This window comes from Lepisma saccharinum, chromosome 7 (genome assembly GCF_977018435.1).
Source record: "Lepisma saccharinum chromosome 7, izLepSacc3.1, whole genome shotgun sequence".
Lineage (NCBI taxonomy): Eukaryota > Metazoa > Arthropoda > Insecta > Zygentoma > Lepismatidae > Lepisma > Lepisma saccharinum.
This window is the reverse complement of record NC_139235.1, coordinates 10,697,821-10,713,891: the sequence shown is the minus strand read 5'-3', so window position 1 is coordinate 10,713,891 and position 16,071 is coordinate 10,697,821. Positions and strand designations below refer to the sequence as shown.

The following is a 16,071-nucleotide window of genomic DNA, read 5'->3' as shown; positions in this document are numbered from 1 at the left end:
GAAATTTTATTTACTGGGCCATTTACTTAGTTTGCATATTTAATACAAAATACGTAACGAAGAAAATTGTGAGCTCAAATGTAGATCTACTGCAAATAAATCGTTCAATGTGAATGTAAATGTTCCATCTCCAAATTGTAAGCAAATGGAGATATTTTGTCTGTGGTCTATTTAGGATGCAACTGTTTCATCTCTGCTATCGTCTGAAGCATACATACAACCAATATTGATATATTGAGTCCTTTTGGTCCATGCGCAGAATTTGGAAACAGCCCTGAGAGTGGAAACTCCAACAGCCAATGAAACCTTACGACAGTTTCCTCAGCCAACCCCAAGCGCCATCTACGTATGAGATAAACCACTTGTATTCTAAGCTCAAGTCACTGTAGGAGCTGCTTAGCAGTAGTAGTGGACTTCGGTTCTTACTTTTGTTCTTAAGAGACAAAAGTTTTGAATAATAGTGGAATCAAAGAACTTGATTGATTGATTTTTTTTTCTTTTTATAATTTGCTAGCGAATGACAAGTTTATAGCAAAATTGTTCCATCTCCATTACAGAACAACTACTTAATCTCGTTTCCAAAATTCGGTGTTCTATGGTGACAAAGGTTCAATAAATATGCAACGACCCAAGTTACGTCGTAGCAAAAGATTTATTGTTTATTTGTTTAATTTATGTACATATTCGTTTGAATAAATGTTTAATTTATGTACATATTCGTTTGAATCAATGTTATTCTGTTAGTGTATCACACGTATAGGAGGGCCTTTATTGTCATATCTAGTGTTATCACACATACCGACAACTCTGCAAAAATAAGCTAGTTGTTAACTATGAAAAAAGATGGAGATTTTGCTGGCTTTTTGGGTTATGAAAGAAAAATATAAAAGATGACTTTATTGTAAGTCTACGTTTGTATTATTGCAAGTCCTTTTGTGGTAATATTATGATTATTGTACTGCTTATAATGTGTTGGAAATAGTGGAGCGGGAATAAAATTAAAAGATTGGCGTCTGTAAGGCTTGTGTAAAGTAAATATCTTCGTGGAAGTGTCTTTAAACTTGTGTTGTTAACGAGTTGCTAGTTAAAGCTATTGCTGTCAATAAATCGTTAATTATGCCATATTAAGACTATTACTTAAACCCAGCAAGCCCTGGGTGTAGAAGGGTGCTCATACTCCTAGCCGGGAGACGTAGCAAATATATCATAACAAACTTTAAAGGGCTGTCCTGAAAAAATTAAAAATTGGACATATTTAGAACATTTACATTCTCAGCGGACGAAAAAACAATAATAAGTAAGAGGACTACTCACTCTGCTATGTTGTCCCATATGGCGAGTGCTGTCCTTAGGAGTACCTCATTCCCTTCCAGAAAGATCAGGTCCCAGACTCGAAGCACGGTGCTCTGAGGGAGGCAGTTGGAGAACAGCGTGAGGAACCACTGCATCGTGAACACGTTCGTCAAGGGTGGCTCGTAGCTAGTTCCTGAAATGAATCAGCATATGGAATCCTAAATTTTATTGCAGCATATTCTTACCCTATTATTAATACAAATTACTACGTCCATTTTGCCAATAATGGTTTTCAAAGATTTGCCCATCACGTTGAATGAGGGTAACAAACAGGAGATACATGATTAATTGATTATTGATTTTACTTCGCTTTTCTGCCATTTTGCTAATCGCGATGATCAGGATGAATGCTGATGCAGTGGAATTAATGAAAGGACAAACACACGTGGACAGGACAACACAAGCCCCACAGACTCTGAGTCCAGATGCCAGGACCTCGTTAGTCCGCAAAATACAATCCAAAGTGTCCTACGTGGAAGAGAGCTTAGCATTAGGGTGTGTTCAGAAATGTCAATTGAAAACGAAATTGCAAAATTTGTCAATTTTGATAGGTAATTGACGATTTTTCTTTATTAAAGCAAGAAAAGTTAAATTCTAATTATTTTCATTGATATATCAGCCGGGTTTTATAAATATTTTGTAAATTTTACTTAGAATAGTGTGATAAATAAGTTTATAACAATATTTTTTTCAAGCAGAGTTGGATAACTTTAAATTACAATTTTTTCTACTGAGAACATACTGCACCCTGTATTTATTATTACACATTATTATTATTATTATTATTATTATTATTAACCTTTTTCTTTATTTATTTACTTGGTTTATATTCTGGTAAAACACTGCTGGAATTTTCTCTGTTCCCCAAAGAAGTACAAATCGAATATTCTTAAAGATTTTCTTCACACACTAAGACGTAACTGAAATACTCTTAAATCCGCTAATTTGTTTTCAATCAGAAATGTAAACTAAGAATCCTTAGATAAACCTCTATTATTATTTTTTAATGGGTGTTTTTTTGTTTCGTCATTTCAAATTTTGTAGGATGTAAATATCACAAAATGTGATATAAGAAGAAAATATCGAAGGCCGCACATGAAGTGTCGTTGCTTGGTAGTACGGAGGGGGGGGGGGGCACAGTCCTGCCTAGGGCGCCAAAATACCTAGCTATGTGGCTGAAAGAAAGAGAGAAAGAGAGAAAGAGGATGCAGGAAAAAGAAAGAAAACATATAGAAACGAAATGTAGCACGGAATAAGAAGTCAATTTTTCTTTTATGTATTTTCTTACTACCTGCAAGCACGGAAGATGAAGAGAAGATGAGGAGAAATTGCAGATAAAAGATAACAGACATTCGCAAGGAACGAACGAACTCGCACAGATAAAAAGTAACAAATTCGAAGTGAAAACGCGCTACAACGCCAGGGGTCCCGGGTACGAATCACGGCTTGGGCATGGCTGTTCCTTGTGTCTGTCCCTTTATGAACTTCACCATATCATCACTCATCCTATACCATGGCCCAGCTAACTGTGGAGCAAGACCGCGCATAGCGTCAGAGAAGCGAGAGAAATCGAGTGGCCAGAATGAAGCAGTACACGCTGCTGGGAAGGCAGTCGCTCTCCCCCACTCCACGCAATTCCGTTCCTCTCACGTGTTCATTGGTGGAGCCATCTCCCGTCACTACTTGCGCAGAGACTTGTTTTCGTTTGCCTGCTCTACAGTTAGCTGGGACAGAGTATAGAAATTAGCCAAAAAGTGGCATAAAAGCGAAGTGAAGTGAAACAAATCAATAAAATAAACAATCAAAGCGGGAACAGAGAGAAAAGGCCGGTCTACGATGCCTGAAGTTCCGGGTTCGAATCCCGGCCTCGGCATAGGTATTCTTTGGGAGTGTCCATCAATTTCATTATATAATCCCTTATTCTCATCTTCGCGATTGGCCAAAATTTGCAGAGAAACGAAGTGAAAGAAACCACATCAATCAATCAATCAATCAACAGAGAGAAAAGCATAGAGAACAAGAAAACACAGGGGAAAAAGGTACTGACTAGCGAAACGATAGATCAAAGGAAAGAGGAAAAAATAACCAAGCACGAAGAAAATGGATGAAGGATTGGGGTAAAAAAAACCTACCGTAAGTAACGATGACATATTGCCCCGTCTTAAATATAAATCTCGCTCACACAATCCCAAAAGAGGTCACGCAGACACCAAGGAGTCTTAACGGGAATTTATCGACTGTCATCCTGGAGTGTATGCCTCACTTTTCGTACCAAAGTAAATTGGGTTGCCTATAGGTCAAGGCGTGCGAGTTTTATATAAGCTCAAATGCGTGATTCGACTGAATGAGCCATGCAACATGCGGTTGCCATAACCTGTCCACTTAGGTCGCATTCGACATTATTCTGTGCCGCAGAAATTGCCGCATGTAGCATGCCGCTTGTCATATTTGAAGCATGCCACAAGTGCAAGTAGCCCGGACCAAAGTGCCAGCATATTTAGCAATCAGGCAATGCAAAGAGTGAAAAATCAAAGATATTGCAAGTAAATACTACGTCAAAAGATGGTACTGATAATCTTTAATAACATTGCATGCTGAATGAACAAATGAAGACGGGAACGTCAAAACACAGACTAACAACTTGGTGAAATGTATGAATGCAATCTCATACCATCAAATACCATACATTGTATTCGTCGTTGTTGGAAAATAAAAATATAGTCAGTCAGGATGACTAATAAGTGTTTAATTTAAACACTCTTGTATACTACGTAATATGTTTTTGTTGCCATCCAAACGAATGTGCATAAAATGATAATTATATTGCTGTTTAGTGTACAGTGTTGAAATAATTTTAAAGAAAACGCCATAGGAGAGGTCTAGAAAATATTCCGCAGTGGAGAAAAACATTGATGTAAATTTTAGCACAGTGTAGTTGTGTACTTAAGTACCGTTCGTACTAGGGGTGCCCACAGGGGAAATTCATGACGCGCCTGTGTCATGATAATTTTTGGGGGGATACAATTTTATAGTATATTTTATACCAGTTCTATATACCTGAATGCAAAAAAGGGGGATAGTTTCGTGTGATTGATTTGTTAATGATTTTTAGCTATATAGGGTGTTCCGTACAGGACGCGGAATTAGAAAATTAAATAAAAATAGGGAAAATATCATGAAAATAAGTTATATTTCAGATTTATGTAAGCAGTAACATCTCCCATTTACGTATGAAAGACAATGTCAGGCATATGCCCACCCCTACTGAGTCTGCATGCAATTATACGCTCCACAAAATTATTGATAACCCTCTCGCAGATGTCTGTCCCGATGCCTCCAATCACCCGTATGATTTCCGCCTTCAGTTCCAAAAGGGTTCATGGTTAGTTAGCGTACACCCTGTGATTTCACAAACCCCCATAAGAAGAAATCACAGGTGTAAGATCACACTCCACCTGCTAAAACCCACACCACACAGTCCGTCCTTCTCAGCGGATAGATGGATTTCACGCTCCTGGATTTATTCGAGGATTTTCGGAAGGAAACCACAACAAACGAGTCAAAACAATTTAGGCTACATTAGTCGGCATGACAAGAGATACCAACATTGGTAAGAACACGTCTGCCAACCTCGAAACAAAACAATAGCACTCGATTCAAATTCGGCGTTCTATACGGAACACATTATAGTTATTATGTACCTGTGGGTGTTCGCTGCGATCGAGTTGAAATGAAACACCACCTCTTATGAATTTAGAATCGGTTTCGAAGAGGGGGACGTGCTGTTCGCATTAATACAAGGTCAGCCAAGCAGATAAACTGTTAGAAATAAGGTTCAGTTCACTAAATGGCAGTGAGCCTGCACAATGAGTGTCACAAGAATCATTAAAAACAGACTATCTTCGTGTATGGTTGATGAGTGGTTAATGTCTTACCTTTATTCAACACTGCGAGTCCGATATTTTAAAAGAGGTGCAAAATGAGGAAATTATCAATAAGTTTTCTGCAAGAACTTTGCTACGTCAGAAATTATTATTATTTATGTAAAATGTATTTCAATCAATATCAAAGTAATATATGTACTACACATGTAAGTGTTATATTGCAAACAATACCTAAAGTAACATATTGCTTTAATATGCCTGTATTATGTTGTTCCGCAAACTTTGTCTGACCAAAATAATTTGAGTAAATAATTGGGGATAAAGGGGGGATGTTCTACCTTTTGGGGTGACTGCGTCATAGACCTTGGGGGGATGGGAACCCCTGGTTCGTACAGTCAACAGATTTAGAAATAATGTGTAATTTGTACAGCGAAATTTTGATGCACTCATTTTAACGTTTTGTAGAATTAATGAGAAAAGTTTTCACTTTCTCTAAGAAAAAAAAACTAATTTCACAAAGTAATAGGTAATTGTACTTTAATAATCTAACAATGTTGGACAAGCACGTTGTATAAAGAAGCCAATTGCGGCATTACTAAGTGAGGCGAATGCCGAATGCAAATGGGAAGGCTTCACTTTTATAAGAAATTCCTACCGCATGCGCTCCGTCAAGCTACGAGAATTTTGCATTAAACAATACATATAATTCCTTGCGAATTTAAACATATTTCGCATCGCAAATAGTAAGAAATAACCGCGAAAATAAAACATTCATAGTTGCGCGAATCTAAAGTTTTAAGGGCAAAATAAAAGGCTAGGTGCAAATCCCTTTCCTTTCCTTAGTCAAAACCTTTGTCAAACTTTTATCTGAGTACATCTTATGCTCGGAGAGTCTAATCGGGACTGGACCTACGGTTTTAATATGCATGCGAACCACTCTATGCCTCTACCAATGAACCAATCCGGCATCCCTTGATTACAAGGCGACAGCCTTTTTCCCTGCTTTAGACGAAAGCCTAGGCATTTCTCTTAACATTTACGCCATGAACAAAATGCTATCGTCTAATGCGATAAATATTTATGGCATTTCAGATGCCATGGCATATTTCATCGCATTTCTCAAGAATATGATCCGTCCTATTTCCGTAGCATATTTCGTAGCATAACCAATCAGAGGCGACCTCTAGGTCACGATGTGCAGATGTAATGGCGGCCGCGTGAGATGTATACAATGTATCACTTCACATTTTTAAAACACGATTACTATTCAACCGAGAGGAATAACGTTTCCTACAAAACAGTATTAGGTACAAAACAAGGGCGCTGCTTAAATACATACTCTGTAACGTACACAGTACACGTATGGAAGAATAGTTTAGTTGTTTCAAATGTAAGCACTAGGGAGCGGAAGTTTATGACCTAAAAAATATAGGTATATGACCTATAGAATGTCCTAAAAAAATGGGGAAAAATGACGTAAAAAATTCAAAAAATGGCCATTAAATTTTTCAGGTTAAAAATTGAAATTAAAAGGAAATTAAGCAAAATGCAATCTTGTTTGTTTTTTTTAAAAAAAAAATGCACCAAGTGATACCACATGCACATTCAATCAAAATATGCAACGAGGATTTCCAGTGGAAACAACCGAATGATTTTTAAACAATTTAATAGAAAAAGTCGTATACACTGAATGAAGTGGTGTAAAATGCATTAATTTCCCGCATCTGTGCTTGTAAATTGCAATCTTGCGAGATCTATATAGGCCTATGTTCACCTTGGTGAAAAGACTCAAGAATATTACCAAAATGAAAAAAGTGATAAAATATGACGAAACAATACCCCAAATATAGCGAAAAATGACGGAAAAATGACGGAAAAATGACGGAAAAATGACGAAAATCGGGGAAAATGACCTAAAACCTTAAAATTGGCAAAACATGCACTTTTAAATTACCTTTTTTGGGTTCTAGACGAAGTGTAATATTGTGTATATTTAATGGGCATCGTGTCCGAGATGTCAGAAAAAAGATGACATTTCATCAACTTCCGCTTCTTAGTAATCACCGTGCACTCACCATAGATGGAGTAACTCGACGTGCCTTTCATGCTGTATATGTTATACATTGTAATCGCAAGGGCTAACCGAAATGTCACATGAAATGCTTCCGTCTAATGTACTCTCTGCTATAAGATTTATGGAAGCATTTACATGGCATGTATGCTAGCAAAAATGTTAAAGTGCCTTACCGCTACTCCTTCAGGGGACTCCTGAAGATATATTGAAGTGGATTGGAAAACGAGAGCCGTAAATCTTGAGTTGTTACCTGTGACGGAATCTCCCGCCTCGTGCTGCAGCTGCTCCAGATGGCGAGATAAGGCAGGAAGCCGAAGCCGCAGGAGGTCCCTGAACACCGCCATGTCCACCGAAAGTCCTCGCAGGTTGTTGGCGAAGTAGCTCTCTGGAAGAACGCCCTCTATGAGGTAGATCATCACCTGCGGACACAGGAAAGGAGGTGAGCATTTCCACGCGCATAGATTAATAGTTACACACAATAAGCTCTGGTCTACAGAAAAACAAATGCATCAGCTTAAAAATGCATGAGTCTGTAGCTCAGACCAAATGTTTAAAGTGCTTCATCGAGAAAGGTGCATAAGAATGCAATTATTGATGCATTAAAGTAAATTTCGACATAGAAAGAAATGTCACGCACTCACATCAAGATGCATCAACATGCATTTTGGCGTTACCTTTACAAATGATATGCAAAAATGTTGTTGACAAAGGACAAAAAGCAGACTACACTTCATCGATCAATGAGCTTCTGGTGCATCAAAGAAAGAAAATTAAAATTACAAACAACCTATAGTTACTTTTGAGCAGAGGACGATCGCTATATCAAGATATCTGTAAGTGACATTAAAGCCTCAATTATTATAAATTATGAGTGCTATATCTCCCGCTCAATCAGGGTTGGCGTGTTTAAAACAACTTGTTTTAAACGTTTAAAACACATGGCTTTGTTTTTCACAAATGTTTAAAACATTTAAAACAAAGTTTTTTAAATATGTTATTTTCAGACTTGTTTAAAACACATTTTGATACTTCATGTTCGATAGTTTGCGGTTATTTGCGTGGTTTGTAACTATGCATTTTCATTCAATGCGTGTCATTCTGTTTACTGTTTATAGAAATCTGTTAAGTGGCTTAAAATGTATTTTGAATTAACAAAGAAACATATCGTGACCGGCGGGTCACGTTTAAAACACCAGGTGCTTAAAATATGTTTAAAATTGAAAGCTACATGGTTGAAACTCTTTTGTTCCTCACTTAACACACTGCAAAATGTGCACATTTTTGTTAATGTCAATATTTAGTTGCATTCATGATAAAATGTATTTAAAAAAACAACACAAAAACAGAGTAGCTACCATGTTGACTCAGTGGGGCTCGGTAACTGTGGATTAGTTGAAGGTTCTCGAGCGACCTACATGCGAGATTTAAGACTAACGTAAATGTGTATTTTAAGAAGTTAGTCAAGCGTTTACTATATAATAGAAACACAGTCCATTCTTGGATGATTAATAGATTTCTTATTAACCATTTTTCTTAGAAAATAAGTCTTCTTGGTATTATGTTTAAACGTTTTATTTGTTTAAAACATGTTTTTTGGCTTCTTGTTTAAAACACTGTTTAAAACATTTAAAAACAATAAACTGTTTGTTTTGTTTCTTTAAAAAAACACAAAATTTTCCCAACCCTGAGCTGAATACTATTTTGTTGTATACAGGGTTATTAAAAAAGAAAGAGCAGATTTCAAATGTTAATTTCTCACAAACTATAAAAGATAGAAACACGTGCCATACATCAATGGATAGAGGAAGGTTCAAAGTTTTATAATCCTGCCTATTAGTTCCATTCAATACACATCGAATTGTTGTAGCTATCAATTGAATAACTAGGGACTAGTTAATTCGTGGGTGGCAAGAAATGGAGTACCGTTTTGGTGTTTGTCGGGCAACACATGGTGCTCATGTTAAGTGCATACATTAAAACTTTCAATAATAAAACTTTGAACCTTCCTCTATACATTGATGTATTGCACGTGTTTCTATCTTTTATAGTTCGTGAGAAATTAACATTTGAAATCTGCTCTTTCTTTTTGAATAACCCCATCAGCACTAACTCTTCAGGAGAGCTCACTACAAGATTTGAAAAAAAACATTTTGTTGATGTTGATAATTCACACCAGTTGACAACGAGACATGTATTTTCGGAACGTAACGCATTACCATGTAGCTACGTAAGACGATAAAGTGAACTCACTTCCGACGAAAAGTGGAGATACGACAGAGCAGTATTGAGCCGGCGATGTTCAGCCCATGTTCGGCGATTAGCAGCTGCACTTATTATAGGATACCCACCTTCACAGAATCAGTCTCGGAACGGTCCATCACTTGAAGGATGAGGGCTGCGAGCATGTTGAACCCCTGGCAGTATCCGACGTTCTTGTTCCAGCGCGCGTACCCCAGAAGCACCCGCTTGAGCAGAGCCTGGTTCTCCTCTGCATCCTCCCCGCAGAACAGGCTGCAGCCAGTCCGATGCAGGTCCTGGAAACAGGGATGGTTGCTCAGTTCATTATTAGTGTTCGGAAAGTCACTTTTTTTAAAGGTAAATGTGTTACAGCCATGGGTGTCGGTAGGGGGGATCGACCCCCCCTGGAAATTTATATCTACTTTTTTTTCAATTTATGGCAATTTAAAAACTAAGCACTTTATTTCCCCTCATTTTGCGTCATTGTTTAAAAATGGTCTGGACATTTGGTACGAAACTTTCATACATTGCAACACTGAAACTTTGTTAATTTGTAAAATGTTGGAAGTAACTATTATGTAATCTTGGTTATAACAATTACTATATTATTCATATAATAAACTTATTGGATGCTAAAATAAACTAAACCAATACTGCTACTGCTACTAGTAGTAGTAGTAACATAACCCACAGCGCTACAGCACCTTGGAGGGCCTTGGCTTACCTACCGACTGCTGGTCTCCCTCCCACACTGTTCCTCCGTCACCTGTTATAGCGTGGAGGTCTCAGACCAGTATTGGGGTGACAGGTGATAATCCCGACGAACCCCCAGCCGTTATTGTAGGTCTTCTCGACCGGGTTACGCTCACTCACTCGGAGCTCCCCAATTTCCTCACGATGGTGGGTTGCCACCGGCCCTATACGTAGGCCGAATAAATTCCGACCAGAGCCGGATTCGAACCTACGCCGTCCCGCAGCGAACGATCTCAAGACGAGTGAACGCCTTAACCCGCTCGACTACGGAGGAGGACAGTAGTAGTAGTAGTAGTAGTAATAAAAATAATAATAACGTAATTTAAAATATCGATAATGCAATAATTTTGAAAATGAACCCCTCTTTGACAAACTTCTCATATGCCAACTGGTCTATATCAGAATATTTTTGAGGGGAGGGGGTAACTTTGACATCTTCGTTTCGACGCCCCCCCCCCAGGAAAATTTGTGGCGACGCCCATGGTTACAGCTACAGTTGCTTGGTTCAAAAAGAATCTCTGTTACAGATGCTCAGTTCAAAAAAAAACTCAGCTATGCTTATTATGATTGAAGGATATGCAAATTGATTAGTACTACCTAGGTAATACACTATGTGGAAGAAAGTCATTGGACACCACATGTCAGCGGATACCATCAGTTTTCTTGCAATCAATAGGACGTTGGTCCGCCTTTGGCAGTGATAACAGCAGCTACACATTGTGTTTCACTTGCTACAAGGTCGTGTAGTACACCGAGTGGGATATTCCGCCAATCCTCCTGCAGTACAGTCACCAACCCTGGAAGTGTAGAAGGGCGAGGCGATCGCGACTTAAATTTGCGCTGCAGTTCATCCCATAGATGTTCAATAGGGTTGAGGTCAGGGCTCTGAGCAGGCCAATCCAGTCAGGTGACATTATTTTCTGCATACCACTTCGTGGTAGCTCTGGAAACATGACAAGTCGAATTATCATCCTGGAACACATATTCTTCGTTTCCATGGAAACGCTACAACTTGGGGAGCATGGAGTTGTCGAGAATATCTCGGTAGGATGCAGACGTCATGTGGCCATACACCGGTACCAGTGAACTCACGCCATTCCAGCTGAAACAACCCCAGAACATGATGCCCCACCACCATATTTCACTGTGGGCACTACACACTCAGGTAACAGACGTTCTCCGGGTAATCGCCATTCCCACACTCTCCCATCTGTTGGAAACAGTGTGAAGCGTGATTCATCGCTCCATAGGACCTTCCGCTATTGCAACACCGTCCAGTTTCTCTGCTCTTTACACCAGCGTAGTCTCTACCATTTATTGTTTTTTTGTTATCAGGGGTTTGTGGGCTGCGGCTCGCCCATGATAACCGAGCGCATGGGCCTCCTTGTGAAGTGTCTTGGTCAAAACAGTCAAATTGGTCGCACTTTGAAACTCTTCTGCAATCGAATGCATCAGACGGGTCCTGTTTTTCCGAATCTCCCTCTTCAGCACTCTCCTGTCCCGGTCGTCCAATTACGTGGGTCTTCCACTTCGTGGTGTATTGCTGCAGTGTCCCTTTTCCTTCCACTTCTTGATGACAAAGGCTACAGTTGATTTAGGGACCTGTCGGGCATCAGCTATGCTACGTATACTCATGCCTCCTATGGAGCAGCCTACTATGATCCCTCTTTCAAACATGCTGAGCTCTTTCCTGTTCGTCATTTTAACAGCGATTGATCTGAGAAGCCTCCTGCTGCCGTATATATACCCATCTGTACTCTCTTTTCCATGAGGAGTTCGTTTCAGAGTTGAAATCGGGGTGTCCAATGACTTTCTTCCACATAGTGTACTAGAAGCACAAACAAACCCTTCCCACTACTAAATAATATGAGATTTTGACTGCTACCACCCCTATTTCTCCAGTAAAAGTTTTACTTGCCTATTTTAAATAGTTTTTGGGCCTACAAATCCAGAGTATAGTGTGGAGTTAAGTCAAGAAACGTGTTATCTTGTGGTTAAAGCTTAGTCTTCATGAATTCCTTGACTAGAATAGGCACGTGTTCTCTTGTGGTTAAAACGTAGAGTATTCAAGAATTCCTTAACTAGACTAGACACGTGTTCTCTAGTGGTTAAAACGTAGAGCATTCAAGAATTCCTTAACTAGACTAGTCACGTGTTCTCTAGTGGTTAAAACGTAGAGCATTCAAGAATTCCTTAACTAGACTAGAAACGTGTTCTGTAGTGGTTACAACGTAGAGTATTCAAGAATTCCTCAACTAGACTAGGCACGTGTTCTCTTGTGGTTACAACGTAGAACATTCAAGAATTCCTCAACTAGACTAGGCACGTGTTCTGTAGTGGTTACAACGTGGAGTATTCAAGAATTTCTTAAATAGACTAGGCACGTGTTCTCTTGTGGTTAAAACGTAGATTATTCAATAATTCCTTAACTAGACTAGGTACATGTTCTTTTCTGGATAAAGCCTAGAATTTGAAGTTGAATTTAAAATTTTGGATGCGTCAGCACTAAGGCTATTTTGCACCCGCCACACTATACGGGGTGCAGCCCCTTATCGTTACACATAACAACTCTAACGTTGCAGAACTAAAATCATAAAATATTAAAATCTTCTGACTTTCGTTAAAAGCTGAGGCTGTAAAGGAGCACTCAGCACAAATAAGGACAAAACACAGGACAACACAAACAAAATTATACTGGCCATGGGGCCAGTCGCCAGAGCCTCGTCAGTCTGCAGTCCAGGGTGTACTACGTGGAAGTGAGGTTGACTATTGGGTGCACTACGTGGAATTAGCACCCCTTACACCCCGATAAAGCCTAGAGTCTTTGTGAATTCCTCATCTAGGCTAGGCACGTGTTCTCTTGTGGATAAAGCCTAAGCCCCGCGACAGTTTAAGTTTGCAGCAACTTTTCTCATATATAGACCCAAACGTGCGCGCAGAATATAGTTTCTCTGCAATACTGCCAATTTTCTCACTGTCTATGATATAAACAGCTCGGCGGTTGAGACAAGACGGGCAAAGGAGATGTTGAGCGTCGCTCTTGCGTGGATTAATACATAAAACCTGCTGCAAACTTAACCTGTCGAGGGGCTTAGAGTCTTCATGAATTTATTAACTAGACTAGGCACGTGTTCTCTAGTGGTTAAAGCCTGGTGTCTTCATGAATTCATTAACTAGTCTAGGCACGTGTTCTCTTGTGGTTAAAGCCTAGAGTCGTCATGAATTCATTAACAAGTCTAGACACGTATTCTCTTGTGGTTAAAGCCTAGAGTCGTCATGAATTCATTAACAAGTCTAGACACGTATTCTCTTGTGGTTAAAGCATAGAGTCGTCATGAATTCATTAACTAGTCTAGGCACGTGTTCTCTTGTGGTTAAAACCTAGAGTCTTCATGAATTCATTAAACTAGTAGTCTAGGCACGTGTTCTCTTGTGGTTAAAGCCTAGAGTCTTCATGAATTCATTAAACTAGTAGTCTAGGCACGTGTTCTCTTGTGGTTAAAGCCTAGAGTCGTCATGAATTCATTAACTAGTCTAGGCACGTGTTCTCTTGTGGTTAAAGCCTAGAGTCTTCATGAATTCATTAAACTAGTAGTCTAGGTACGTGTTCTCTTGTGGTTAAAGCCTAGAGTCGTCATGAATTCAGTAACTAGTCTAGGCACGTGTTCTCTTGTGGTTAAAGCCTAGAGTCTTCATGAATTCATTAACTAGTCTAGGCACGTGTTCTCTTGTGGTTAAAGCCTAGTCTTCATGAATTCATTAACAAGTCTAAGAACGTGTTCTCTTGTGGTTAAAGACTAGTCTTCATGAATTCATTAACAAGTCTAAGAACGTGTTCTCTTGTGGTTAAGCCTAGAGTCTTCATGAATTCATTAACTAGACTAAGCACGTGTTCTCCTGTGGTTAAAGCCTAGAGTCTTCATGAATTCGTGAGCGCGGAGGATCATTACCAGAGGCCAGCAGACAAGGGGACTAAGAATCCATCGATTCTCTGCTTCATCGATCTTGTGTCCTCCCTCGTCAGCCCCAGTTTCGGATGCGATGCAGAGGGGAGAAGGCTTCTCTGTTCATCTCTCGATCCCGCGTCTGGTCTCACGAAGAACTTGGGACTCGAAATTCCACATGAAGAGGACGAGATGCCTGGAAATTGCACAATGCTTTTCCATAAGTTCTTTTTTTCCAAGCAGGATTGATGTAATACTGAGAGAAGATTTTAGTTCTAATGACGTGTTGCAATGTGTAGGTGGTAACGTATAGCTTGTAGTTACATATGAGGGGTGAGACAGAATCAATTAAAAATTTGGCTTCGTTCATTGGACAGTTGCCGTAAATTTAGAGTATTCTACCGTTAAAATTTTACAATGTGTCTGCTAATTTACAAAAAACAGTTACAGACAACGTATTTATTTTAAATTTGAATAATTTATTAAACATAAATTTAGATAATGATTTTAATTGTAGTTACACCCATCCCGCTCCCTGTTATTTCCCTGAAGATGAAAAGTATGCTAGTGTTTGACACAACTGTCAACCTGAACTGTTTGATCAGATTATCTGAGTAAAAGCTTAATACAGGGTGGCCATTAATGGGGTGAATATGTAACCATACTTTACCTTGACGATCTGCACCCCTAGCTCGTCGTCGTCAGGGTTGCTCCACTCGTTAAAGCAGAACCTCTCCACCTGGGACCAGTCGACGCCTCTCGCCTGGAGATGTTTCTCGGCCAAGGTGAGCCACAGCTGGAAAGAACATGGAGACCATGAGGAATCAATAGCTCATCCCTATAAGCATATACAAGGAAACTACCAAAATAACAAATGCAATATTCCCTACTTTTTCTTGACCTTTTCCCCCTTTATCTTAACATGTATTTAATCGCCCCCTACTCAGGTGCAGTTTTAAAATTAAGAAAATATATATTTTTATTGAATGAAAAACCCCTACCCCAAGGCTGGTTAAGATGAACACCGAAGCTGTGCATTAACAAAGAGATTTAGGCTTGCTTTAATTATTAATACATGTAAAAATTAATGATTCAGACTTCGTCCTGGATGGGAAATGGCCACATAACTTTAATATTTTTACAAAACTTCACGTACAAGAATGTAATTCTTAAGAAACAAAGTTAACAAATCTTAACCACAACTCAATACATTTTAGATTTCCAAATATTCATTTTTTTTTCAAATCTCAGTACTGATAGGCCTACACAGCAATGTAAATTCACTATACTCTAAATATTAGCATACATTCTTGACTTTCTTGGCCTACCTGTTGATTTCTTGATTTTTTTCTTGACTGGTAGACATCCTGATATAGAACATATCACCTCTACCCCATTTACATCATATGTTCTGACGTCACACGCTACGTAATCTCGAGATCTCGTGTCCGAGCAAGAAAATCCGCTTACCACTTGGTCTCGGATAGCGAAGCGTCACACACTTGGGGAAACATCCATAACAAGCCTTGCATCTGTCCCTGTCCTGGGCAAGATCAATCCAATCTTTATCAATTTCTTTTAGGTCCATCTCAACGTTATATCCCATCTTCGTCTTGGCCTGCCTACAGGTCTCTTACCATCAGGTTCCCCAACAAGAATTCTGTAAACTCTTCTTCCCTCTCCCTTTCGTGCCACATGGCCTGCCCACCTAAGTCTTCTTGATTTAATTTATTATAACAGTTAAGTATAATAACTAAAAGCCTAACCTATTACGCGTTAGTGTGCTTATCGGCCATATAGGCCTACTTAAAAGTGGCAGCTTATT

At 39.1% G+C, this 16,071-nt stretch overlaps 1 protein-coding gene across 1 annotated transcript in view; it reads right to left on the bottom strand.

Moving 5' to 3' along the window:
- Positions 1-1,310: 1,310 nt before the first annotated feature.
- The window catches only part of LOC145990134 (TBC1 domain family member 30), a 185,478-nt gene continuing 170,717 nt past the window's right edge, over positions 1,311-16,071 (bottom strand). Inside the window, exons 4-7 of the mRNA XM_083125797.1 lie at positions 14,917-15,042; positions 9,660-9,845; positions 7,562-7,730; positions 1,311-1,486 (exon numbers count right to left, since the gene is read on the bottom strand). Coding sequence (XP_082981923.1) covers positions 1,311-1,486; positions 7,562-7,730; positions 9,660-9,845; positions 14,917-15,042 — 657 coding nt within the window. The remainder of the gene's footprint in view (positions 1,487-7,561; positions 7,731-9,659; positions 9,846-14,916; positions 15,043-16,071) is intronic.